The sequence below is a fragment of the Hyperoodon ampullatus genome (assembly GCF_949752795.1).
Source record: "Hyperoodon ampullatus genome assembly, chromosome: 13".
Classification (NCBI taxonomy): Eukaryota; Metazoa; Chordata; class Mammalia; order Artiodactyla; family Ziphiidae; genus Hyperoodon; species Hyperoodon ampullatus.
The window spans coordinates 16,991,971-17,017,940 of record NC_136926.1 but is presented as its reverse complement, the minus strand read 5'-3'; the positions used below and the strand labels follow the sequence as shown (position 1 = coordinate 17,017,940).

The following is a 25,970-nucleotide window of genomic DNA, read 5'->3' as shown; positions in this document are numbered from 1 at the left end:
CGGTCCGGGAAGACCCCACATGCCGCGGAGCGGCTGGGCCCATGAGCCATGGCCGCTGAGCCTGCGCGTCCGGAGCCTGTGCTGTGCAACGGGAGAGGCCACAACAGTGAGAGGCCCGCGTACCGCATAAATAAATAAATAAATAAATAAATAAAAAATCGGTTCAGTATTCAACAGGTGTAGAATGATATACCAGTTTCCTTCCCACCCCTTCCCTAGCCATCTTGGTCCCCCTCTATTACTAGTTTCTTATGTAGTAGAGGTATTCTCTGTGTATATGACTAAATAGACCTTTTTATACAAGTGGTAGCATACATACAAACTTTTTTCCTTCGCCTTGTGTTTTTTTCCTTAACTGGATTTAGATTTGTTCCAGAGTATTATATAGAGTTTCTCATTCTTTATGACTGTTTACTAATCCTTTGAGTGGATGTACCACGGTATATATATAACTAGTTCCCTGTTTATGACCACTTATGTTGTTACAGTCTTTTGTTATAAAAAATTGTTGCCATGAATAACTTTGTACATCTGCCATTTTGTACACATGCAAATGGAATTTGGCAGACTTCTTAAGCATGCCTTTTTTCTCAGGGTGGCAGTCCACACTGCTCACCGGTGACCTTGGGTGTTTGTGCTACATACAGTCTCTGTGAGGCTTTTTAATTGAGCACCTATTAGGTGCTTCACTCTGGGTTGGATAGTGGGCCCCCCCCACAGGCAGGATCAGCATATCAGTGTTCACTTCTGTATCCACAGTGCCTAGCATAGTGCCTGCCACTTCATCAGCGTTCATTGCTTGTAGAATTAATGAAGGAATAGTCAAGGCAGATGAAGAAATATATGAAACAGAATGCTTATCCTTTTCTCACATGGCACTTAACCTTGCTGGAATTATGTATTCATTTGTGTGTTTATTTGTTTAGTATCTTTTTCTCTCTCTGGACTATGAGGTGCATGAAAGCAAGGACCGTGTCTGTCTTATTCTCCAGGTGTTTTTACTGTCTAACTCATAGTAGGTGCTCAACAAATACTTATTAACGAAATGCTTGAGTGAACAGATGTAGTTCCAGGACAGGGTTAAGTGGGGGGGGCAGGGGGTGGAGGGAAGAGGATCTGGCTGGAATTGAGTGGGAGAGGCCTGGCGGAGATGACCTCAGGTTCTGGCGGGCCTGACGAAGGTCCTGGGCAGGCTATGAGGGCCATGGGATCTCCGCTCCCATCTTACGTCCGGACCTGAGCCTCCCTGTCCCTGCAGGTAGAGGTGCAGTGCCTGCTCCTGCTGGAGGTGCTAGGCGGCTCCCACAAGCACGCCGTGGATGGTGCTGTGAAGAAGCTCACCAAGCTGTGGAAAGAGGTGACAGGAGGCAGCACGGTGGCGGGCCTTTCTTCTTCCATACCACCTCCACTGCCGTCTGATACACCTGCTTTACCCGTTCCTCTTCAGAACCCGGGACTGGTGGAACAATACTTGTCGGCCATTCTTAGCCTAGAACCCAACCAGAACTATGCAGCCATGCTGGGGCTGCTGGTGCAGTTCTGCACGAGCCACAAGGAGATGGACGTGGTCAATCGGCACAAGGCAAGTGGACTCTCTGGAGGGAAGGAGGGGGAGCTTGTTTTGCCCTGGTGGCCCCCAGCTGCTGGCCTTATCTGAAGTTTGTTGGTTTTCTTACCTGGGACCCCGGCCTTTCATGGTGATATATGAACTTTGAGGAGCTGGAAAATTTCCCCTCCAGTTGTGGCTTGGGATGGATCCTGCCATAGTTAACGGGATGATGATTTACCTGTTCATGCAGTCATTTATTCACCCACCACTGAGCATCTGCCTTGTGCCAAGCTCTGTGCCAGGTGTTGGGGATGCAGCAGTGCGTGAGGGAGCTGTGATCCCTTCCCGGGCAGGACTGAATCTGAGGAGGCTGCCGTTAGACATATCGTCATCTCATTATCTCTGTGAGACACGCTGCAAAGGAAAAGCGCAAGAGGCTGTGATACTCTGTCGTTGGGACTTGTCTTAGGCTGTGGGTCAGGGAACACATCTCTAATGAAGGAACTTAAAGGGTGAATAAGCATTAACGAGGTCAAGAGGGGAGGAAGGGCATTTTGGGCAGAGAAAGCAGCGTGTGGGCAGGAACGTAGAGGAGGCAAGTGCGGTTGGAGGGGCACATGGGTGTCTGGGTGAAAGGGGGTAGCAGGTAGGCCTGTGAGCCATGCCAAGGACTTGGACTTGCTCCCAGGAGCCATGGAAAGCTGTGGAAGGCTTTTAGATGGGGAATGGCGTGATCACTGGGATCTTCATGCTTGACACCGTGACATTTGGGCACCGATTGGTACTTTTTAGAAGCACTCCCACGAGAGGGATCTCAGAACGTCAGGGTCTGACCAGGTCTCTGTGTTCCCTAGAGTGCGCTGCTGGATTTTTATATGAAGAACATCTTGATGAGCAAAGTAAAGCCTCAGAAGTATCTGTTGGTGAGTGTGAGGTGGCCTTTACTCACCTGGGCAAGCTAAGTCCCATTTTAAATTCTGTGATTCAGAACCATCCTTTATTCTTGGTCTGTCCCCACGAAGGCTGGGCGCCTGACTCCTTTCTCTTTGTAGGATCACTGTCCCCCTCTGCTCCGATACATGTCCCACTCGGAGTTTAAGGATCTGATATTGCCCACCATACAGAAGGCCTTACTGAGGAGTCCAGAGAATGTTCTTGAAAGTAGGTTCCTGCCAAACAGGATGGTGGGAGGGAGGTGAAGTTGCCTGATAAGCCGGGTCCCCACTTCTTGGCAGCAGGAAGTGCTCGGGGCGGGGGCAGATGTATTCACTGTTTACCTCATTGGACTCTTGGGAGAGAGATCAGGGACCCTTTTGAGAGTATGTTGAAAGTAATGGGCCCTCTTGCTGGAAGAATGCACAAAAGTATACCCACTTAAAATACTGCATACATTTTTAGAGGTCTAAGAACCTTCCGGAAACCAGGTTAAGAACCTCTGCTCTAGACAGTTTGACCTTGGTGTGGAGGTGGCACTTGAAACCATAGGATATGAGAGTTGAGTCTTTGTCTCTTTTTATCTTGGTAAGAGGTGTGGATGGAATGTTGGAGGGGCAGTTTTTTGCTGATTGGGATGGGGCAGTATACAGCTTTACAGAAGAACTGTGGGACAAAGGTGTGACCACCATGTGACCATACAGAGATGAAGAATGGTCATGTCCTATGTGTCTGCACAGCAGGCCTGAGCATTGGCTGGGGAGTCAGGCAGAAACGGGCATTTCCCCTGGAGGCCAACATGGTACGTGCTTTCTGTCCCCCTCAGCTATCTCCAGTCTGTTGGCATCAGTGACTCTCGATCTCAGCCATTATGCCCTGGACATCGTGAAAGGACTGGCTGGTGAGTGTCCCAACCCCTCTCCAGCCCCTGGAGCGGCACCTTGGGTTTTGGTTGTACTTGTCCCTGTTGTACAAAAAGGGGTAGGAGACAGCTCAGTTTATAAATAAACTACAGTTGTGTAGTTTCTTTCCTGAGATCCTTTATAATGAGAACACAGAGCCAGGATTGAAGAGTTGGGAGCAGGGAAGACAAAGATGAGAGCCTGGCTACCCAGCTCTTGGCAGCTTCTGAGCTGCGGCTCTCCGTGTCCAGGTCAGCTGAAGTCCAACAGCCCCCGCCTGATGGATGAAGCCGTGCTGGCGCTGCAGAACCTGGTCCGCCAGTGCAGTGACTCCTCGGCGATGGAAGCCCTGGCCAGGCACCTGTTTGCTATCCTCGGAGGTGGGCAAGTCCTTCCCGGGCATGCGGATGGCCAAGGTGTGGCCTCTGGCTTTCCTTGGGCACCGGGACCTGTTGGGGGCTTGGTGCTCTGAGTTTGCTTGTGTCAAGAATGAACAGAAGCATGTGCAGATCAGTGTGGATGGGGGTGATCTCAGTTTTAAGCATAGGCATTATTGTGTGCATAGGGCGAAAAAATAGAGGGAAATACACCAAAATGTTAATAATATTTTAGGTAGTGGGAACATGGGTGATTTTTAGATGTTGCTTTTATATTTTTTCTGTTTGTCACATTTTCTGCAAGAACATATTATTTATTTCTTTAGTTAGAAAAAAAAAAAAAAAAGCCAGTACATGTGATGTTAAGCCCAGCTACACGATAGAAAGGCTGCTTCTGGAATCAGAAACTGTATCTTGATGTCACACACATGACTACCTTATTCACCCCCTTGGGAAATGTGGCAGATGTGAATTTTGAATCTTTGCTATCTCTCCTCTCAGGCTCGGAAGGAAAACTAACTATTGTAGCCCAGAAGATGAGCGTCCTCTCAGGTACAGAATTTCTCCACGGGTAGTAGGAAGTGTAGTAGTAGGTGAGGTGTAATGTAACTGTTAGGTAAGGTGAGTCCGTTGGATCTTGACACCTCTGACAGTTTTGGACATCCCAGTCTGGCTTCTGTAAAAGGCAGGACATCTGATGGGGGATTGAGTGGGGGGTCAGTCATGGCCAGAGGAGAGGCATGGCTGCTGGGGAGGTGGGCAGCGACAGGAAGACTGGTGTGTTGGTAGTTTTGTGCTGATGAGGGGCTGAGCAGGGAATCCCCTGCCTTCCAGGGATCGGGAGTGTCAGTCATCACGTGGTGTCCGGGCCTTCCAGTCAAGTCCTGAGTGGGACCGTGGCTGAGCTGTTCATCCCCTTCCTCCAGCAAGAAGGTAATTGTGTACCATGGTGAGGGTGCAGCCTGGATCCATCCTTGACCCCCAGTTTTCACAGTTGGAGCCTGCCATGAACCCCTTCTGCAGGCCCTGCTTCCTCTCCCTGAAGCATCACTGCTTCCTCTCCCTTTACTCCTACTTGCTTTCGCATGCAACTGGCAGTGATGTGACGTGGGTCTAAGACATAGGGCTAACTGGACTTCTGCTTCTTGCCCTAGTTCACGAAGGCACCTTGGTGCACGCCACCTCTGTCCTGGCTCTCTGGTGTAACCGGTTCACCACAGAAGTGCCCAAGAAGCTCACTGAATGGTTCAAGAAAGCCTTCAGCCTTAAAACCTCCACCTCTGCAGTGAGGCACGCCTATCTGCAGTGCATGTTGGTCTGCTTCCGAGGTGAGATGCTTCCCTCACAGAGGTGATCGAGGTGATCTTCAGGGCGTCATCACCGTTCCAGGCTTTCCCTTTCGGTCCAGCTTTTTTTGCATCATTTCCTCCTGAGCCACTGGGAGCATCTAGCTTAGTCATCCATAAAGCCTAGAATCAGAGCCCAGTCTCCACAACAGATTCTGGCTTCTTTCTCCTCCTTATCAGACCTTCAGAATACAAAGCTTTATTCAGAGAGGACCCACAACCAAAACCTGTCACTCCGTTTTCTGAAATCATGGAGAAATGATTCTGATAAGACTGATTTATAAGGTGTAAATTATATAATCTTTACACTGGACCTATTAGAAACAACCACTGCCCTCGCTTCAGTGCTAACAAACCTATCATTTGGGCATGAGCATCTACCTCCTTCCCAAGCACAGCGAGGGGAAACTTCAAATCTGTAGGAGCTTGATCCCCAAGGTAAAAATCTCTAATACTAATGTCCACCTCTGAGATGGGCTCATATTTCACTTAAAGTTTAAACTTATGATGACTGGGTTTAAAAAAATGTTTAGGAGGGGCTTCCCTGGTGGCGCAGTGGTTGAGAGTCCGCCTGCCGATGCAGGGGATACGGGTTCGTGCCCCGGTCTGGGAAGATCCCACATGCCGTGGAGCGGCCAGGCCCGTGAGCCATGGCTGCTGAGCCTGCGCGTCCGGAGCCTGTGCTCCACTACGGGAGAGACCACAGCAGTGAGAGGCCCGCGTACTGCCAAAAAAAAAAAAAAAAATGTTTAGGAGACTCCAGAGCTACCCCTAGAGAGGTGACCCCCTTCTCTACAGTGTCTGTACTTGTGTATCAGTTTGCAGTTTTGCTGCACTGATTGAACTTGATTTTAGATTGAGTTCTAAATAGCCAAGTCTTGGTCTAACCTAGTCTCTTTAGCTTGAGCTAGTTCTGCTTGATACTTTAAAAACAAACATAAAATAAACCTTTAAAATACACATTTCTTGGATTCAAATCCATGGCATCATCCAAATGAAATACTTGTTTCACTGTGAAATACTCTACATACCAATTTAGTAATTAAGAAAACATGGGTTGGGACTTCCCTGGTGGTTCAGTGGTTAAGACGCCATGCTCCCAATGCAGGGGGCCAGGATTCGATCCCTGGTTGAGGAACTAAGATCCCACATACTACAACTAAGCCCGTGCACCGCAACGAAGACCCAGTCCAGCCTAAATACATACATACATACATACATACATACACACATACATACATGGATTTAGCTATAGTTTTAGTAGGTTTCTACTTTTTCTTTTTTTTTTTTTTTTTGAACAGAGTTTAATTCATAGGTCAGCAGATTGGTTCTGGTTTTGGGATTTGGGTCCGGAGGTTGTCTGGTGTGGGATAAGAGCCCCAGAGAGAAATTAGTCAACTTGAGGTTTGCCCTGGCTCTCCCTCAGCCAGCTGTGTGGCCTTGGGCAACTCACTTCACCTCTCTTGGTCTGTTTCCTTATCCATCAAGTGAATACCTGGACTATTGGATTAGTAAGGACCCTTCTAGCTCTAGCTTTATGGTTGTAGAGTTTGATTTAAGTCCTAGATTCTAATTCCACTTATTTGAGAGATTTGAAAGGTAACTGAAGGGCGTTAGCCATTCAGAGATGGGTGAATAACTCCTTTCTCAAGTAATCTTGCCTCCTTGCGATTGGGGTGTTCTGTAAGGTGCTGGTCCTATCTCCACAGGTGACACACTGTTGCAGGCCCTGGACTTGTTGCCCTTGCTCATCCAGACAGTGGAGAAGGCAGCCTCCCAAAGCACTCAGGTTCCCGTAGTCACCGAAGGGGTCGCTGCTGCCTTGCTGCTCTCAAAGCTTTCGATGGCTGACTCACAGGCTGGTAAGAGTCCAGAGATGTCCAGGATGCTAGCAGACAAGGACCTCTTTCAGAGTCCTTGGGAGGAGTGCCTTGATATTTAGGATTTTACAGGATTAGCTTGGCCACTTACCACACTGGGCAGCCGTAGGGCCACTTGTCACCTGCAGGGATGGATTTTATCTACAAGCCCCTGTCCTGGAGCATTGGAGCAACAGGGCAAAGGAGGACAGTGGCAGAGTCCCCTGGCTGCACTCCCGCTGCACAGTGCAACGCTGAGGCTCATCCCTGCAGATGATAAGTGGGACGTTGTTTTTAATTGGTTATACATTTGTAGGGTATAACATTAAAAGCTTCCCCTAAGCCATCCTGTCTTCCAGCCACTAAGTTTCCCTCCTTGGATAGTATTAACCAGTTTCGTGTCTAGAGATGGTCCATGTGTAATTGCCGAAACATGCTGGGTAACATACTATACATGCCATATTGCGTACTGAACACATCTTGGAAAAGATTCCAAAGGCTTTCCTTTTTTTGTGGCTACGTGGTATTCTGTGCTTGTTTAGTCTACATCCTACTCTGCATGGGGACATAGCTGAACGTATTCCTGTGGTTAGAAATGGAGTTCAGCTCTTCACATATATATTATTGTGTGCCATCTGACTATATGCCAAGGCACTGGCTACTTCTGTGGCGGGGAGGCAGAACATGACCCTGTTTCAGCAAATTTTAAGCTGCTTTACTGAGAGAGAGGATATGCAGAAGTTGTCTGTTGTTTAAGGCAAAATGTGGCATAAGAGCAGTTTTGAAGGAGGGATTTCTTTTAGTTTAGGGGTTGGGTTTCAGGAAAATCTTCATGAAGGAGGGAGCATTCGAACTAGGGCCCTGAGGGCTAGAAGGGTTTTCACTAGCTGGCCCAGTGTGAGTTCAAACAAGGGAAGAGCGGGGACAGCACCACATGTGGACCTCAAGTAGTTCAGCCTGACACCTGGAACAGGTGGGAATTCCAGGTGGGAAGCAGCTCGTCTGGGCTCCTGTGGGCAGCAGAGAACCACCAAAGCTTTTCATATAGGCAATGCCACCAGAAGAACTGGTTAGTTCTCGGAACCAGAGGACAGTGAGCCTGGGAGTGACCTGCCCCCGCTGAGGGAGAACTCCTGCCTGCTGCAACAGCGGAGAGTCTGTCAGCAAAGCCAGCCCCCGCAGCTTCAGCATGGCGGGGACTAGCCCTGGCATGTGGGGAGCTGTGTGGTAGAGTGACCTTTTGTTTCTTGCAGAGGCCAAACTGAGCGGTTTCTGGCAGCTAATTTTGGATGAGAAGAAGCAGGTTTTCACTTCTGACAAATTCCTGCTCATGGCTTCAGAGGATGGTGAGCCACTACCCCCTTAGTTGAAGTCGAGTTTGGGGCCGAGTCTCTTTGGTGGGTCTTCAGAGAGGATCCTTCCCTGACTGCCTGTTGTTTTGACCAGACAGCTCAGCAAAAACCTGGAGCAGAGTGATCTGGCCAACAGCTCAGCTTTTGTAAAAATGAATGTACTCCTGTGGGATGTGGAAGGCTAGGGAAATGGGAGGGAAGTGGGAGATTTGTGGAGACAGCACTAATAGTTGTGGAGCTGTGATATTAGGTGTAATTATAGCTGACTGGGTAACTGGTGCTGTCGTAGAGGTTTTCGTGCACTGAGAGGCAGCTGAGAAGCTCTGGTGAAGTGTGGCTGGCTCCACCCACACCAGGAGATAGAAGAACCTCTGGTTTCTATCTTGGCAGAGAAGGAACAGTTGATCTTTAAACGTATGTTTAAAATTCTAGGTTGCCTTAGAGGTATCTGCCGCTAATTGGTGATTGGAAAAGCCTTTTGACTGACAAATCACAACATTCTCTTAATGAGCTACAACTGTTAGTCACTTCCTGATGTTTAAAAAATGTTTAGCTAATTTTTGAATAGGAGATATATTCACATAATACAAAAAAAAAAAGACCCAAGAGAGTCTACCCTGAAAGTTATACCCTTGCTTTGATCTCTAGCCACCCAGTGTCCCTGGCCATGGAGAACCAATTTTATCAGCTTCTTGTGTATCTTTGATATCTTATATTTATACCAATAAATAACCTTATGTATCAGTTCTCTGCCTTGACACAAGTGTTAATATTCCTACTGTATGCATTGTGCTGTCTAGATTTGGAAATAATTTCACGTCAGTATATAATGAGCGCTCTCATTCTTTTTTAGAACTGCATAGTAATTAAAAAAATTATTTTATTGAAGTATAGTTGGATTTACAATGGTTAATTTCTACTGTACAGCAAAGTGATTCAGTTATACATATATATACATTCTTTTTCATATTCTGTTATGGTTTATCACAGGATATTGAATATACTTTTGCTTGTTCCAAAATACATGTGTGCCTATGGAGAACAATATGGAGGTTCCTTAAAAAACTAAAAATAGAACTACCACACGACCCAGCAATCTCACTACTGGGCATATACCCTGAGAAAACCATAATTCAAAAAGAGTCATGTACCACAATGTTCATTGCAGCTCTATTTACAATAGCCAGGACATGGAAGCCACCTAAGTGTCCATCGACAGATGAATGGATAAAGAAGATGTGGCACATATATACAATGGAATGTTACTCAGCCATAAAAAGAAACGAAATTGAGTTACTTGTAGTGAGGTAGATGGACCTAGAGTCTGTCATACAGAGTAAAGTAAGTCAGAAAGAGGAAAACAAATACCATATGCTAACACATATATATGGAATCTAAAAAAAAAAAAAAAGGTTCTGAAGAACCTAGGGGCAGGACAAGAATAAAGGCGCAGATGTAGAGAACGGACTTGAGGACACGGGGAGGGGGAAGGGTAGGCTGGGACCAAGTGAGAGAGTGGCATGGACATATACACACTACCAAATGTAAAACAGATAGCTAGTGGGAAGCAGCCGCATAGCACAGGGAGATCAGCTCGGTGCTTTGTGACCACCTAGAGCGGTGGGATAGGGAGGGTGGGAGGAGACGCAAGAGGGAGGAGATACGGGGATATATGTATGGGTACAGCTGATTCACTTTGTTGTAAAGCAGAAACTAACACACGATTGTAAAGCAATTATACTCCAATAAAGATGTTAAAAAAAGAATACACGTGTGTAGTTAGCAAAAAAGAAAATTCATTAGATACATGTGTATGTATAACTGAATCACTTTGCTGTACACCTGAAACTAACACAACATTGTTAATCAGCTATACTCCAATATAAAATAAAAACTTAAAAAAAAATTCTAGTGAACTGTAACTTTCCCTTTACATTTTGGTGTTCATTTTCCAGCTCTTCCCAGTTCTTTCTAGATGTTTTCTCTATTTTAAAAACACTTGTGCTGTTTCTGTACCCCCGCCAGCCCTCTGTACCGTGCTGCATCTGACAGAGAGACTCTTCCTTGACCATCCGCACAGACTCACAGGCAACAAAGTTCAGTACGTGGGGCTCGTTTACTTTTCCCCTTGGGCCAAATGACACAAACCCTGACAGGAGCCTGAGACCTGGCGGTGTGTGAGGGGTGGGAGGCTGGCTGTGGATAGCCCCACGCCTGGCCTTCCCTCAGGACGCCCTGTCCCTCTGCTACAGGCAGTACCACCGGGCTCTGGTGGCGGTGCTCCTGTGCCGCACCTGGCACGTGCGCAGGCAGGCCCAGCAGACGGTTCGGAAGCTGCTGTCTGCTCTCGGGGGCTTCAAGCTGGCCTACGGACTCCTGGAGGAGCTGAAGACTGTCCTCAGTTCTCACAAGGTCAGGGCATCTGGGCTGCAGAACTGGGGCTTGCAGACCCCCTTAGTTGACCCTGCTTATGCTGTGGGATTTTAACTAGACTGCTCCTGGGCTGTTCTCACTCAGACTCTGTGTGATGCCAGAATCTTCTGCCCTGCCCTGGAGTTTGGGTAACACCTTGTTTCATATAATTCCTTTTCCTTTTCAGATGCTTTTATTTCTTCCCATGTTTTATGACATGTAGCTCAACCTTTTTATTCTTGAGTAATGGAAAAACACTTCTTTTTTTTTTTTTTTTTTTTTTTTTTTTTTGTGCAGTACACGGGCCTCTCACTGCTGTGGCCTCTCCCGTTGTGGAGCATAGGCTCTGGACGTGCAGGCCCAGCGGCCATGGCTCACAGGCCCAGCTGCTCTGCAGCATGTGGGATCCTCCCGGACCGGGGCACGAACCCGCGTCCCCTGCATCGGCAGGCGGACTCTCAACCACTGTGCCACCAGGGAAGCCTGAAAAACACTTCATTTTTAAAGCACTTTATAATTTCTAAAGTGTTTTCTACCCATCGTCCCTTTCAGTTTTTCACAGTGCCTTTAAAAGGCTGACAGGCTTACTATGCTTATTTTATATGAGTTGTCCAGGGTTCTGGTAGCTGAAATCACTTGCTCAGGGTCCCCCAGCCAGTGGGTGGCAGAACTGGGAGTTGACCTGCAAGACCCGGCTCCTAAATTCAATGCTCCTTGTGCCCTGTTTCACTGCTTCCCTCCTTCCCTAAGCCTGCTTGAGGGATGTGGGCCAGTGACAGACTTGCAGTCTCAGGGTAGGTCCCCTGGACCAGTGTCTGTTGCCTTCTTTCCCCCTGTGGGCTGTTTTAGGTGCTTCCTTCCAGGCCGATCTCATAGCCTGTGGGTCCCAGTGCAGGGCACTGGGTGTCAGTATCCACACCAGCAGGGAGCCCAGAGAACAGAATGAGAGACAGCTGCCTCCCTGGCCTCTTCACCTCCTGTGTGCCAGGCCTGCATGGGGCTCTGAGCAGTGGGGCTCATGTGTTGTCTCCCCACAGGTGCTGCCCTTAGAGGCTCTGGTGACCGATGCTGGGGAGGTGACTGAGGCGGGCAAGGCCTACGTGCCTCCGCGGGTCCTGCAGGAGGCTCTATGCATCATCTCTGGGGTGCCAGGGCTGGAAGGTGATGTCACCAACACGGAACGGCTGGCCCAGGAGATGCTGATCATCTCCCACCACCCGTCCTTAGGTGCGTGCCTGGGGCGGGTATTGGAGGGGCGGGGACTGTGCTGTAGGAGCAGGCCAGGCAGAAGGCCTCAAAGAGCTCCCCTTCCCTTCAGTGGCTGTGCAATCTGGCCTGTGGCCAGCGCTTCTTGCCAGGATGAAGATCGATCCGGAAGCCTTCATTACCAGGCACCTGGATCAGATCATTCCCAGGATCACCACACAGAGCCCCCTGAACCAGGTAATTGGCGTGTGAGCTGATTCTGGTCTCAGGTCAGAGTCCAGATGGGCGATTCAGAGAAACAGGTGAAGGTGTGATGAAAAGTGGGTTGAACCCTTGGGTTTCATGTGGCAGAAAATGCAAACTAGTTTGAGCACAAGAGGGACCTTGCTTGTTCCGTTATTAACTGGTAAGACCCAGGATGTGACTAGACAGGGACTCAGGTGTCTTCAGGACCTTGTAGGTGGTGTGTCTCTTGCTCTCTGTCCATCTCTCTGTCTCATCCATCTGTGTCCCATCTCTGCTTTCCACGGTATGGGCTCCATTCTCAGTCTCCCCTTTTTAGTGGCAAGATAGCTATTCCAGGCTTACTTCTTGTCCCCCATCAGCTCCAGTGGGAAAAGTTTGCGTTTTCCAGTCATTTTAGCTGGCATGGGGTCTTACTGCCCTGGTTGACCTGACTTGGGTCTTGTGCTTATCCTGAGGCCCATCCTTCTGGTCTGGGTCACGTGCCTACCTCTGGAGAGGGTGGGGTCAGCTCCACCTGAGCCACGGAGATTGAGATTGGGAGAGGAATGTGCCCCCCAAATCAGGGTGCTAGTACCAGGTAGGTACAGCTCGCTGAGAAGGCAGGCACACACTGTAGTTGTCCACTCCAGTAGGCAGTGCTCAGAAAGAGCAGGCAGGGGCAAGAAGAAGGGGAGCCAGTTGCCTGGGGCATTTAGGCCTGGCAGGACCCCTCTCCATTGCCAGCTGTGGCGCACACTGACCGTGTCTGTGTTTGTCTGGCAGTCTTCCATGAATGCCATGGGCTCCCTCTCCATCCTGTCCCCAGACCGGGTCCTCCCTCAGCTCATCAGCACCATCACCGCTTCCGTGCAGAACCCAGCGCTGTGCCAGGTGACACGGGAGGAGTTTGCTATTATGCAGACCCCTGCCGGGGAGCTGTACGACAAATCCATCATCCAGAGGTGAGCCCCCACTCATGGGCTCAATAGCCCCAAGCCTTAGTTTTCTTTTTTTCTCTTTCCTTTTTTTTTTTTTTCAATTAATTAATTAATTTGGCTGCGTCGGGTCTTAGTTGCAACATGCGGGATCTTTCGTGGCAGCATGCGGGATCTTTCCCTGTGGCACGCGGCCTCTTGGTTGCCGTGCACGGGCTTCTCTCTAGTTGTGGCACATGGACTCTAGAGCACGCGGGCTCAGTAGTTGCGGTGCGCAGGCTCAGTTGCCCCGTGGCATGTGAGATATTAGTTCCCCAACCAGGGATTGAATTTGCGTCCCCTGCATTGGAAGGTGGATTCTTAACCACTGGACCACCAGAGAAGTGCCTGTCAGATGGAGACTATGTGTCCTTTGTAGGGTCTTGTGAGGAGTAAATGAAACAATGTATCTGTTCATTGGAGGAGTGCTTGTTGTGTTCTAGGCACAGTACTTAGGCCTGGGATACAAGAGCATGTAGAGTATCCAGCACTTTCCTGGTGCATATGACTTAAAAGCTAGCTGGGGTCTTATGGCTGGTGGGAGGCTGAAGGGCCTGGTGGCTGTTTTGAACCTGGCTGATCACCTGCTCTGGTGTTTCAGTGCCCAGCAGGACAGCATAAAAAAGGCCAACATGAAGCGAGAGAACAAAGCTTACTCCTTCAAGGAGCAGATCATCGAGCTGGAGCTGAAGGAGGTGGGTACATGGAGGCCTCACACACGGGGTGGCCTCAGGCTGGTCCCTTGGGTCATCCTGACCCATGGCACACTCCTCCGACCTCCCCACTGACCCTGGGTCCTCCTGCCACACTCTTTATCTGCCCTTCCTCGTGTAGCTTTCTCTACCCCCAACTCCAGGAAAACAAATTTTTCTCTCTGCTGGCAGTAGTTCACGTATTTCCTCTGCTAAGTGGTGTTGCTTGATTCCATGCCTGTCCCCCCAGCTCCTGGAAGGCCGGGACCTATCTGTCCTCTTGATAGTAGGCACAGGGCCTGGCACAGTGTAGCCACTGGGGCATCGTGGTTCATCGCTGTATTCGGCAGTGACAGAACTGGTTCTCACAGGAGCAAAGCACACAGGGCTCTTTCCTGTCTCAGAGCCTTTGTTTGCTCCTCCCTTGGTTTTTTGTTTTTTTGTTTTTTGTTTTTTTTCCTCCCTCAGTCTTTACAAGGCTGGGTTCTTCTTGTCTTCCACGTCTCTGCCCACATACCCCCTTCGCGGAGAGGGGACCCCTCTGCCCACCTTATCCAGAGTAGACCCCATGCCTCTTCTCATTTGCTATGCATCATATTTATTCCTTTCATAACATTTGTCATGATCTGAAGTCACCTTGTTTATGTATCTGGTTCCCTGTTCGTGGTCTACCTGCACCTACTAGATCGTCATCTCTGTGAGGATAGAGACTTGGTCTTGTTCTCACGGTCTCCCCAGCATCTAGAACAGTGCCTGGCACCATGTAGGTGCTAAGTAAAGACTTATCAAATGAATGAGTGCTCTCGGTCTTTGCAAGGCTTTAGCTTATACTGGAAGAGAGTGTCTGTAGGGCGGGTTGGCAGGAGGGGAGGCTGAAGCTGCATGGCTACCAGAATACGCTTTTCAGCACCTGGAGGGACTTTTCATTTCTCTAACGTATAAAGGCCCTTCTTGTGTTTGTTAGTAGAGAATCCAGCAAGAAATCGCCTCTCTACTGCTCTCTCTGTTCTGTAGAAACCAGGTGGCTGTGGACTTGTGGGAGTAGGGGAGGCCACGTGGCAGGCTGGGGGGGCCACGTCACAGCCGTAGAGCTGTCCTGGTGCTGACTGGGGAGCTGAGCGTGCCCTGCTTGGTGGGAGGGAGGGAGTTCCCTTCCCTGGAGATGGATTTGCTTTGCCTGTTCCCTTCAGGAGATAAAGAAGAAGAAAGGCATAAAAGAGGAGGTGCAGCTGACCAGCAAACAGAAGGAGATGTTGCAGGCCCAGCTGGACAAGGAGGCACAGATCCGGAGGCGGCTGCAGGAGGTAAGAAGTCACTGCCACCACACGCCTGCGCCACGAGAGTGCTGGGCCGCCTGCTCCTCACTGTCCTGGGGCAGGGCCCCGCTGACTGGCCTTCTGGGGTGACTCTGCTTACAGCTGGACAATGAGCTGGAGGCAGCGCTGGGACTGCTGGACATCATCCTGGCCAAGAACCCGTCCGGCCTGACCCAGTACATCCCTGTCCTGGTCGACTCTTTCCTGCCCTTGTTGAAATCTCCCCTCGCTGCTCCCAGGATCAAGAACCCTTTCCTGTCCTTAGCTGCCTGTGTCATGACCCCTAGGCTCAAGGCTTTGGGTTAGTCCTTGTTGGCTGGCTGTGGGCACGACCCCGGGGCAGGATGGGGGTGGACAGAGATGCCCCCGAGTGCTCGTGGGGAGGCATGCAGTGACCTAGACTACTGACTTGTTTTCCTATGGATGCAGCCTCAGGCATCTCAAGCAGCGTATCCTTGGCAGCGTATCCTTGGGAGCACACAGTGCCGCCTCCTCTCTCCCGTTCTATGTCTGCTGAGTCGTCATTCTGAGGGCCAACTTTTAGATGCTAGTCGGTGATCTTTCTGTAGCAGTGTTTTTTTTTTTTTAATAAATTTATCTTATTTATTTATTTATTTTTGGCTGCGTTGGGTCTTCGTTGCTGTGCGCGGGCTTTCTCTAGTTGTGGCAAGTGGGGGCTACTCTTCTTTGCGGTGCGTGGGCTTCTCATTGCGGTGTCTTCTCTTGTGGCAGAGCAAGGGCTCTAGACGCGCGAGCTTCAGTAGTTGTGGCGCATGGGCTTAGTTGCTCCGCGGCATGTGGGATCTCCCTGGACCAGGTCTCGAACCCCTGTCCCCTGCATTGGCAGGAGGATTTTTAACCACTGCGCCACCAGGGAAGCCCTGTAGCAGTTTTAAATTCAGTGGCAGTGGGATGGTTTGGTGCCACGTGGCCTGTCTGTGTAGCCCAGAGCTCCTGAGCGGCCACGTGTGGATGACCAGAGGTCTGTGTGGCCTTTAGCTTTCTGTTGGCTGTGGAGAAGCAAAGACCAGGTTGGGTGGCTGGGAATTGTGGAGGCCTCGCTTTATGGGTTGTTTAACGACCTTGAGGGTGAACATACCTTGAGCCTGAGGGGTATGTTCCCTTCAGGGTGAGGCTGGAGTCAGGCGGTACACATAGAACCTGCCGGAAGTATTACCTGGCTGGCTGAACTGTTGCATGGAACGTGGGAGGACCACATGGATAGAGCTGAATAACTCCCAACTGAATAACCCTTGGGTGGCTCATGCCTCCTCTCAGCGCACTTTTTTTTTTTCTTTTCTTTTTTTTTGACATTCCCTTCTTTTTGCGGTACGCGGGCCTCTCACTGCTGTGGCCTCTCCCGTTGCAGAGCACAGGCTCCGGACGCGCAGGCTCAGTGGCCATGGCCCACGGGCCCAGCCGCTCCGCGGCATGCGGGATCCTCCCGGACCAGGGTGCGAACCCGCGTCCCCTGCATCAGCAGGCAGACTCCCAACCGCCGCGCCACCAAGAGAGCCCTCAGCGCGCTTTTAATTCCTTAGTGTCAGAAGGGTATCTCCTTGCCGGCCTGCCTACCCTTTGGCGCTGTCCTGGAGATGAAATGAGAAATTAGGTTGAGGATACTTAGGCAGAGCAGAATTGATTACTATTAAGTCAGAGGGGCATGGCATCCCTGCCCTGGGTCCCTGGTTTGCACCTGGGCCAGATTCTGTGTCTTTGTGAGGGTCATCCCCTGCTGGGTCCCTTCTCTTGGACACAGGAACTTTGGTGAGCCACGTGACTCTGCGCCTGCTGAAGCCAGAATGTGCCCTGGATAAGTCATGGTGCCAGGAAGAGCTGTCAGTGGCCGTGAAGAGGGCGGTGACCCTGCTGCACAGTCACACCATCACCAGCAGGGCAGGCAAGGGAGAACCAGGTAAGGGACAGGACGGACAAAGGGCACAAGGCAGTATGAACCGTGCAGGGATTGCATGAGCTATGGTGCCCCGTCCCCCAGGACTTCCTGAGGCTGTAGCCTCCAGTGAGTCTCTTCCCTCCCTGGCCTTGATTTCCTCATCTGAAAAAGGGGGGATGGACGATTTTTGAGTCTGGTCCCTGGTATTCTGAGTCACTGTGACCCCCACTGAGGGTTTAGTTCTTGCCGTTGGAAGCTCCTTGTCTGTTTTAACTCTCACATTGTGGAACTGGGCAGTGTTTGGGGTAGGAGCAGGATTGGCTTTAGAACTGGGCTACTGCCTGTCGTCCCTCTTGTCATGCCACATGCTTCAGGGTGTCAGGGCCTCCAGCCTTCCCCCCACCCACTTGCCCTGAGGATGGACACTGAGGCAGCCATGCTCGGGGTCCTGCCCGACCTACAGGATCCATCTGCTTCTTGCTCTCACAGACGCCGTGCCCCTGTCCGCGCCAGCCTTCTCCTTAGTCTTCCCGTTTCTGAAGATGGTGCTGACCGAGATGCCCCACCACAGCAAGGAGGAAGAGGAGTGCATGGCCCAGATTCTTCAGATCCTCACTGTCCACGCCCAGCTGAGGGCCTCACCCAGCAGCCCACCAGGGCGTGTGGACGAGGTTGGCCCGGGGAGCTCGGCTCCCCTTTGGCTTGAGGGCGTTGGGGAGGCAGGGGCTTCCGACGCTTCCCGACCCATGAACAATTCTGGGGGGGAGGTCGTGCAGCATATACGTGTACCTATAGCAGCAACCATTGGTGAAGAGAAGCCAAATGTTGTATTCAGTGCGGTTGTCAAGACCTCACAGAAGCTTATGGGTCTCTTGTGTCTGATAGTTTCTGACCCAAAGAAGTTGAAGGATTTTGTATTAATTTATTGTTTTGTTTCTAACTCAGAAGATAGTACTGATCACTCTCTCCCTTTGACTTGCTTATGATTCTGAGACTGGAGCTCATTCATTGAGGAGTTTTCTTTTTAATAGATTATGTTCTAAAAATTTGCCAAAGTAATGCATGCGTAAAATTCCAACAGTACAGAAGCAAAAAGAGAAATGCCAACTCCCTAGAGGTAACTGTTGCTAACAGTTTGGCCTATACCCTTGTGGACTTTTTTTTTTTAAGCACATTCAAAACTCATACCCACAAACACAGTAAAGCAAAAATGGATTGCACTGCTTCTTTCATGGGACTGTATTCTCTGGGTCTCCTCCAGTGTCCGGATCCATATGATCCATGTCACATGGATCTAATTTTACAGGCTGCATGGGGTTCTATGCTGTGGGTGCACCATGGTTTAGTTAACTTTTTACTTGTTGATTGATATTTTAAGGTTGTTTCTAACATTTCCATATTTTGAACATCGCTGTGGTGTGCCCCTTTGTACATTTATGTCCCTTGCACACTGTGAACATTTCTATAGGACAGATTCTTGGGCATGGAATTGTTAGGTTATGTGACATGTTCTGAGCTATACCCTCACTAAGCGTTTTCTTTTCTCCAGTCCTGATACAACCTCACGTAGTGTTAATCTTGCCAACGATGGGTGAAAGAATGGTGTAATGTTTTATTTCACATTTTTTTACTTTACTTGTGAGGTTCAGTATCTCTTCATATGTTTATGGGCCACCTGTATTTCATATTCTGTGAATTTCAACCAAGGTTAAAAGTTTATTTATTTTTAGTCGCTGAAGATCCTGGTTGACTGGGGTTGGCTCCTGTGGATTGAGTTGTAAACCTGACAGGGTCTCTACAGTGGAGTCAGCAGTATGACCCAGAATGTTCCCCAGTGGGTGAGAGGGTGCTGCTTCATGTGCCACCGGACTTGGTTACAGACCTTCCCTGGACCTTCACCCTGACTTACCTTCTGTTCTCTCTTAGAATGGCCCAGAGTTGCTGCCTCGTGTGGCCATGCTGCGCCTTCTGACTTGGGTGATCGGCACAGGCTCTCCCCAACTGCAGGTGATCTGGTTCCCAGTTGGCTTTTGCTGTGACTCAGTTCATGACCCCAACCTCAGGTCCCAGTTCTTCTCTCAGCCCTCAGTTCTGGCCTTGGGCAGAGGGGCTGCTTTTGAGAGCCAGCCTGACTGTTCTCAGCTGGTGAGGGGTTTTGCTTGGGTCCTGCCACTGGCTTTGGCCTGGCGCTGGGGTCTGAGCCCAAGTAGGGCTGTGGAGTGGGCATTCTCAGTTCAGATTCCTCCCTGGGCCCCTCAGCCCATCACCTGGCTCCCCTGCCTGGCCCCATAGTAGGAAAAAAATTTGTGGAACTGAGCCCAGCGGATGGATGTCTTCCTCAGGTTCTGGCTTCAGACGCCCTGACCACCCTGTGTGCCAGCAGCAGTGGCGAGGATGGCTGTGCCTTTGCAGAGCAGGAGGAGGTGGACGTGCTGCTCTGTGCCTTGCTGTCCCCCTGTGCTAGTGTGCGGGACACTGCGCTCCGGGTGCGTGCCCACTCCCTCTTGGGGCTACCTTGGCGTCCCTTGTCCCTCAGTGTCCCTGTTCGAGCTGCCCTGATGGGAGATGCCGCACATATGCACCAGTGTGTCCTGGAGGCAAAGAGGAGAGGTCACAGAGTGTGGTTCGGGGTCATTCTAGGAATTGGAACAGCTAAGCAGTTGTCATGTATTACTGCCTATTTTTTTTCTTCACCTCGGAAGACTTCGCCTAATTTCTAAAACAGAATGTGGATCTTGGTACTTTTATAGACAGATGTAACTCACAGGATTGGTTCATTTCTTCAACCTACTACCTTATACTTGCTTTCTCTTGGTGCTTTGGGACCCAGAACTAAAGGATCCCCTTGGAGTATGAGACATTGATTCCCAAATGCCAGACTGTAGGCTCCTGCTATTGCTCTGTGACAGAGTTTTCACAGGTCCTTGGTAAAAATTTGAAAAACAATGGCCATGTGGCAAATATTTCTTAAAGGGAATGTCCTTTTTCTGAGGTTTTGTCTGACTTGCATGTTTAGAGTTAAATTTTTAATTTTTATGTTAGAAAAGATTCTACTGCTACATGCCATCATTTCATGAAAGAAAAGCTCTTTGAAGAGCAGCTAATGAGCTGAACTGACTCATGGCAGTCCCTAACCAGCGCTGTCCAGTGGAATGTTCTGCAGGGCTGGAAATATACATCTGTGCTGTCCAGTGTGGTAGCCACCAGCCAGCGTATGGCTGTTGAGCACTTGAAATGTGGCTGGTGCAGCTGAAAAAGTTAGAGTTTGTTTTAAATGATTTCACTGTGGAGACCCACGTGCGGCTGGTGGCTACGTCTTGGACAGTTCAGCCCTAGAGGGAGGCAGGGTGGTGGTGGGCAGGTCAGAGGCTCTTCCCAAAGGTCATGCCTCACAAGGTGTGATCCCACCCCCTCTCAGGGGCTGTTGGAACTCCACATGGTATTACCAGCGCCTGATACTGATGAGAAGAATGGCCTGAACCTTCTACGGAGGCTCTGGGTGGTCAAGTTTGACAAGGAGGAGGAGATCCGGAAGCTGGCAGAGAGGTGAGAGCCGTCGGAAGGCTGGTTTTCCTGCTCTGTTCTCTTTCCCCTCGTGAAATAACTGGACCCAGCGTGCTCAGCCTACAGAGGGAAAAAGGGTCGGGTGGTCGGGTTTGGCAGGGCCTGTGCTGCAGATCCTTGTCTGACCACCTCCACCTTTGGTCTGCTACAGGCTCTGGTCAACCATGGGCCTAGATCTGCAGCCAGACCTCTGCTCCTTGCTCATCGATGACGTCATCTATCACGAGGCAGCTGTGAGGCAGGCTGGGGCCGAAGCCCTCTCCCAAGCAGTGGCGCGTTACCAGCGGCAGGCGGCAGAGGTTATGGGCAGGCTTATGGAGATTTACCAGGAGAAGCTCTATGTGAGTCGTCTGTGCACCGCGATGCAGTCTGGGTGTGTGAGGGTGGGTTGGACCCTGTTCAACCTCCCACCTGCTCCAAACAGGAGCCACACTGTGGCTCAGGGTGGCTTGTGCCTCATCTCCCGTCTCACCTGGGTCGCTGGCTTTACTGGAGAGAGCACTGCAGTGCATTGATCACCCTGTCTATTGCAGCGGCCGCCCCCGGTGCTGGATGCTTTGGGACGAGTTATCTCAGAATCTCCTCCAGATCAGTGGGAAGCCAGGTATAACAGCTGCTTCAGCCTTGTACCACTCAGTGCTTTCTGAGGTGTGGCAGGTTGGCTGGGCTGGGTGCTGTGAAGAGGCAGCATGGGATAATGGATCAGCGGAGGGAAACAGCAAGGCCTCCCTCTGAGTCAGAGACCTGAGTTCACGTTCTGGCTCCTCCTGGCTAGCTAGACGACATGTTTCTCCTTTCCTCTGGGGGGACTCTGTTTCTATAGAGGTCCCTGGGCCCCTCCTTACTGCTGTAGCTGAAAGAATAATAGTACTTAGCCTTTGTAGAGTATGTCCACTTCTGAATGCCTTCACACCTGGTTCCTTCACCTCCCTTTCCTCCTCCCCTGGAGGGAGAGAGGTAGGTGATGCACTCACACATGGGGAAACAGAGGCAGAGCCGGTCCCCTCTCCAAGGTCACCCTGTAGGAGGTAAACTCTGGGCAGATAGGAGGTCTCTGTTTTACAAGTGGCCCGTTCCCAAACCAGCGGGCACAGCAGTGGGTAAGCACAGGGCATTGGGCTCCGTGTTGTGCTCTGCCCCTGCAGCAGTGTTTGCTGTTGGCGGGCTCACTCTCCTAGTGACATACTGGGATAGGTGCCACCAGCAGGGGAGGAGGCCTCTGGCTTGCCCTTGCCCCCCTGACATGCTCCCCCTTCTTTCCTAGGTGTGGCTTGGCTTTGGCCCTGAACAAGCTCTCCCAGTGTTTGGACAGTTCTCAGGTGAAGCCACTCTTTCAATTTTTTGTCCCTGATGCCCTCAACGACCGAAACCCAGATGTCCGGAAGTGCATGTTAGATGCAGCCCTTGAGACGCTCAACACGCATGGGAAGGTAAAAGATTTCAGCTAGCTGAGGAGGTGGGGAGAAAGCTGGGCCAAGGTGGGCTGAGCAGTGGTGCCACAGGGATGCTGAGTGCTCGAAATCCTGGCAGGGCACTAGCCCCAGTGGAAAATTCCATTTGTATTTCTTTTGAGTCATAAAGACCCCCCAAAAGGGTGTTAAGTTCTTGTAAGTCTGCTGCAGTCCTGCCAGAAAACTGGGAAACCCGCTGGCACTGCTGGCTAGCTTGTTAGGATGCCTGTCCCAGAGCCAGACTTGGGCTTGGTCCTGGGGCAGAGACCGTCATCCCCAGGCACAGCCTATGGGCTGATGTGCGGCTCCGGGAGCTCTTGGCTTTCCAGGAGAACGTCAACTCGCTGCTGCCGGTGTTTGAGGAGTTCCTGAAGAACGCACCCAATGATGCCAGCTATGACGCTGTGCGGCAGAGCGTGGTGGTCCTGATGGGCTCTCTAGCCAAGCACCTGGAAAAGAGCGACCCCAAAGTGAAGCCTATTGTCGCCAAGCTCATCGCCGCTCTCTCCACCCCCTCCCAACAGGTACCTGCCCCCTGGCCTGGGGCCCCAACTGTGGGTGGGCAGTGGGATGCTAGGGACAGAGTCGGGTATCAGGGTCCAGAAGGCCCAGCTCTCTGCGAGGAGTCATCTCGTCTCGGGACAGCCTGGTTTATAGTCAGGAATACCCACCTCTGGAGGGGGAGTTAGTTTGTTACTTTGTTCTAGTAGACCTCTTAGATGTTTTCATTTTTTCTACTCATTTTCTAAGAGTCATTTATTTATTTATTTATTTTGCGGTATGTGGGCCTCTCACCGCCGTGACCCCTCCTGCTGTGGAGCACAGGCCCCGGACGCGCAGGCCCAGCGGCCATGGCTCACGTGCCCGTCCGCTCCGCGGCATGTGGGATCTTCCCGGACTGGGGCAGGAAACCGCGTCCCCTGCATCGGCAGGCGGACTCCCAACCACTGCGCCACCAGGGAAGCCCTCTAAGAGTCATTTTTTGCATTTAGAGTAAACCTGTCCCTGGGGATAGAGGTTTTAAAAAAAAAAAAAAGAATCGTTCTTGACGTGTTAGCCTTTTCCTGATCCTCTCCCTGCGTTAGTTATATGTTTTGGGGGCCTTGTGATGCAGCCTCCAAGCCACAGTGCAAAGGATTTTTTTTTTTTTCTTTTATTTGAAAAACACATTTACACGTATTTTCTGTGACTTGCATTTCGGACAACCCTCCTCAAAGGCACAGTTGAAAACCACAGGTTTACTGAATTATGGTCAAATAGTCTGTCAGAGTACCTGGCCTCCCAAGCTTCCTGCCCAGGCCCCTGGCTGCAGACTGCCTCGCTGCCCTGGTCGGGCTTCATGAGCTGTGGCTGGAAGACGATTGACAGCATCTTTGGGGACTGCTTGATTTGGACCTGGCCCTGTAAGGCCCAGCCCCATTTCCCTGTGACTGACAAATTTGAAAACTGAGAGACGGACTGTTTTTAAGGAGGCACGGTAGCATGCTTCTCTCTGGATCTTTCTCTGTTAGTGGGTTTAATCTTCCTGAGGTTTTACCCCACCTGCCCAGGCCTAGGTTCTCTCTTCAGACCAGAAATAGCACTGTAATGGCTGATGCTCTCCTGGCTAACAGATGTAGCGTGCACCCTGACGGAATGCGGGTCAGGCATGAGCTTGTACCACCATCTGCCTTTCCGATGCTCTGTGTGGTCTGACAGGCGGTGGCTGAGATGGGGCTGGGGGACGTCTGGGGGTGAGGTGCTGTGGAAGACTGCATCGGCTGCCAGGGCCTGGCTGTGGTTGAGCTGCAGCACTGACGCGGCGGGCCCCTCCCCCAGGTCCAGGAATCTGTGGCCAGCTGCTTGCCGCCCCTCGTCCCCGCCATCAAGGAGGACGCTGGAGGGATGATCCAGAGGCTGATGCAGCAGCTGCTGGAGTCAGACAAGTACGCTGAGCGCAAAGGGGCTGCTTACGGGCTGGCGGGCCTGGTAAAGGGCCTGGGCATCCTGTCGCTGAAGCAGCAGGAGATGATGGCTGCGCTGACTGATGCCATCCAGGACAAGAAGAACTTTCGCCGCCGAGAGGGTGAGTGTCTCCAAGCTCGGTGCCGCCCAGCATGGGAGGTCAGTCCCCATGGCTGCCAGAGGAGGGAATCTGGCTTTTCCTCCCCTGCTGAAGGCTGGCGTTTGTGTGTGTGCTGCAGGGGGGCAGCTGTCTGTGAGCCATTCCATCCCATCCTTGCTGATGTGGCCTGGACTTCCTTTTTTCTAACTCAGCAACACCCTCAGCTGAGAGAGACTTGCCATTCTAGCTGTTAGTGCTCCCTGTTCTCACCTCCTTTCTGCTCAGGGGAGGCAGAGGGGCTGCTCCCTCACGAGGCAGCCACTTTAGTCCCACAGCTGCCCTGAGTGTTTCCAGAGGGTGAGGCGGTGGTGGGGAGCTTGCCCTGTGGCTGCCCCGAGAGGACATCCTGTTCCCAGCCGTCCTGCCTTCTCCCCCAGGAGCGCTCTTTGCCTTCGAGATGCTCTGCACCATGCTGGGGAAGCTCTTCGAGCCGTACGTGGTTCATGTGCTGCCCCATCTGCTGCTGTGCTTCGGGGATGGGAACCAGTACGTGCGTGAGGTAAGTCCTGAGGCTGCACTTGGGAATGGCTGGCAGTGGTTCGAGGCCCCTGCTGCTGTCAAGCCCTCTGCCCGCATCTTGGACACTGGTTACTGGTACGGACTCCCCTGGTTCCCAGTGAAGTACTGAAGCCCTGTGAAGTGAGAAACCACGTTTCTCCTGCTCAGCTGTGTCTGCGGGCCTGGGCACAGGGTCTGACGCAGTAGACCCCCCAGTGAGCGTTGGTCACCAGGAGAACCCTCGGTCCAGCATCAGGCCTTGACCCTCGCGTAGCCGAGGAGGCCCCTGAACACCTTTTCTCCTCCCTTGAGGCTGCAGATGACTGTGCCAAGGCTGTGATGAGCAACCTGAGTGCTCATGGGGTGAAGCTGGTGCTCCCCTCCTTATTGGCGGCCCTGGAGGAGGAATCCTGGAGGACCAAAGCTGGTAAGGCCGCTCCCTCTGTGTCTCTGTCTCAACTTCCTGTTCTGAAAACTGCCCTCACAGGGGTCCAGAGCCACAGCTCTTGTGCTGTGTGTGCTCCCCAGCCCAGGGATGAGGCCAAGACTCTGGTTAGGCAGCTCATTCCTTTATTAGTTTGTGTGCTTTCTTGCAAAGAACAGGCCTCTCACAGGAGCCACAGACCTAAGTCAGGAAATCCCAGAGCTTTAAGGCTTGTCTGTGGCTAGGTCTGTGATTTTAAAGCCTTTCCCCCCACCATTAAACCGCCTTTTTTTTTTTTTTTTTTTAAAGAATCAATTTTTATTTTATTTTTGGTGGTGTTGGGTCTTTGTTGCCGCGCGAGGGCTTTCTCTAGTTGCGGCGAGCGGGGGCTATTCTTCGTTGCAGTGCGTGGGCTTCTCATACGGTGGCTTCTCTTGTTGTGGAGCACGGGCTCTAGGTGCACAAGCTTCAGTAGTTGTGGCATGTGGGCTCAGTAGTTGTGGCTCACGGGCTCTAGAGCACAGGCTCAGTAGTCGTGGCGCACGGGGCGGGCTTAGTTGCTCCACGGCATGTGGGACCTTCCCGGACCAGGGGTTGAACCCGTGTCCCCTGCGTTGGCAGGCAGATTCTTAACCACTGCGCCACCAGGGAAGTCCCGAAAACCCTTTTTAAGAAATGTAATCTTATTTGGAATCCTAATTTGTAAAACAGAGTTGCTCAGGTTTGGGGAGGGTCAGCATCAGGGCTTCTTCCTCAGTCCTTCAGGCTTCCCCCTACATCTTGAAAAATCACAATCTTAATCAGTCTCCTCATTTGTGGATGAGGAGACTGAGGCCAGAGAAATTCAGTGAATTGACCTTGGATCACTGTCAGCTCTAAGCCAGGTCTGGCC

At 51.1% G+C, this 25,970-nt stretch overlaps 1 protein-coding gene across 1 annotated transcript in view; it reads left to right on the top strand.

Moving 5' to 3' along the window:
* GCN1 (GCN1 activator of EIF2AK4) overlaps positions 1-25,970 on the top strand; it is a gene marked incomplete at its 5' end in the record, with an annotated part of 57,696 nt that overhangs the window by 11,430 nt on the left and 20,296 nt on the right. The window contains 31 exons of the mRNA XM_079718139.1: positions 1,259-1,357; positions 1,448-1,582; positions 2,404-2,472; positions 2,602-2,710; positions 3,309-3,383; positions 3,636-3,764; positions 4,263-4,313; positions 4,596-4,694; positions 4,916-5,089; positions 6,817-6,969; positions 8,220-8,312; positions 10,344-10,419; positions 10,571-10,730; positions 11,768-11,957; positions 12,049-12,173; positions 12,945-13,123; positions 13,737-13,830; positions 15,018-15,131; positions 15,246-15,444; positions 16,903-17,058; positions 17,527-17,708; positions 18,964-19,044; positions 19,380-19,523; positions 20,456-20,583; positions 20,753-20,942; positions 21,135-21,205; positions 21,866-22,031; positions 22,382-22,576; positions 23,871-24,117; positions 24,534-24,655; positions 24,967-25,081. Coding sequence (XP_079574265.1) covers positions 1,259-1,357; positions 1,448-1,582; positions 2,404-2,472; positions 2,602-2,710; positions 3,309-3,383; positions 3,636-3,764; positions 4,263-4,313; positions 4,596-4,694; positions 4,916-5,089; positions 6,817-6,969; positions 8,220-8,312; positions 10,344-10,419; positions 10,571-10,730; positions 11,768-11,957; positions 12,049-12,173; positions 12,945-13,123; positions 13,737-13,830; positions 15,018-15,131; positions 15,246-15,444; positions 16,903-17,058; positions 17,527-17,708; positions 18,964-19,044; positions 19,380-19,523; positions 20,456-20,583; positions 20,753-20,942; positions 21,135-21,205; positions 21,866-22,031; positions 22,382-22,576; positions 23,871-24,117; positions 24,534-24,655; positions 24,967-25,081 — 4,120 coding nt within the window. The remainder of the gene's footprint in view (positions 1-1,258; positions 1,358-1,447; positions 1,583-2,403; positions 2,473-2,601; positions 2,711-3,308; positions 3,384-3,635; positions 3,765-4,262; positions 4,314-4,595; positions 4,695-4,915; positions 5,090-6,816; positions 6,970-8,219; positions 8,313-10,343; positions 10,420-10,570; positions 10,731-11,767; positions 11,958-12,048; positions 12,174-12,944; positions 13,124-13,736; positions 13,831-15,017; positions 15,132-15,245; positions 15,445-16,902; positions 17,059-17,526; positions 17,709-18,963; positions 19,045-19,379; positions 19,524-20,455; positions 20,584-20,752; positions 20,943-21,134; positions 21,206-21,865; positions 22,032-22,381; positions 22,577-23,870; positions 24,118-24,533; positions 24,656-24,966; positions 25,082-25,970) is intronic.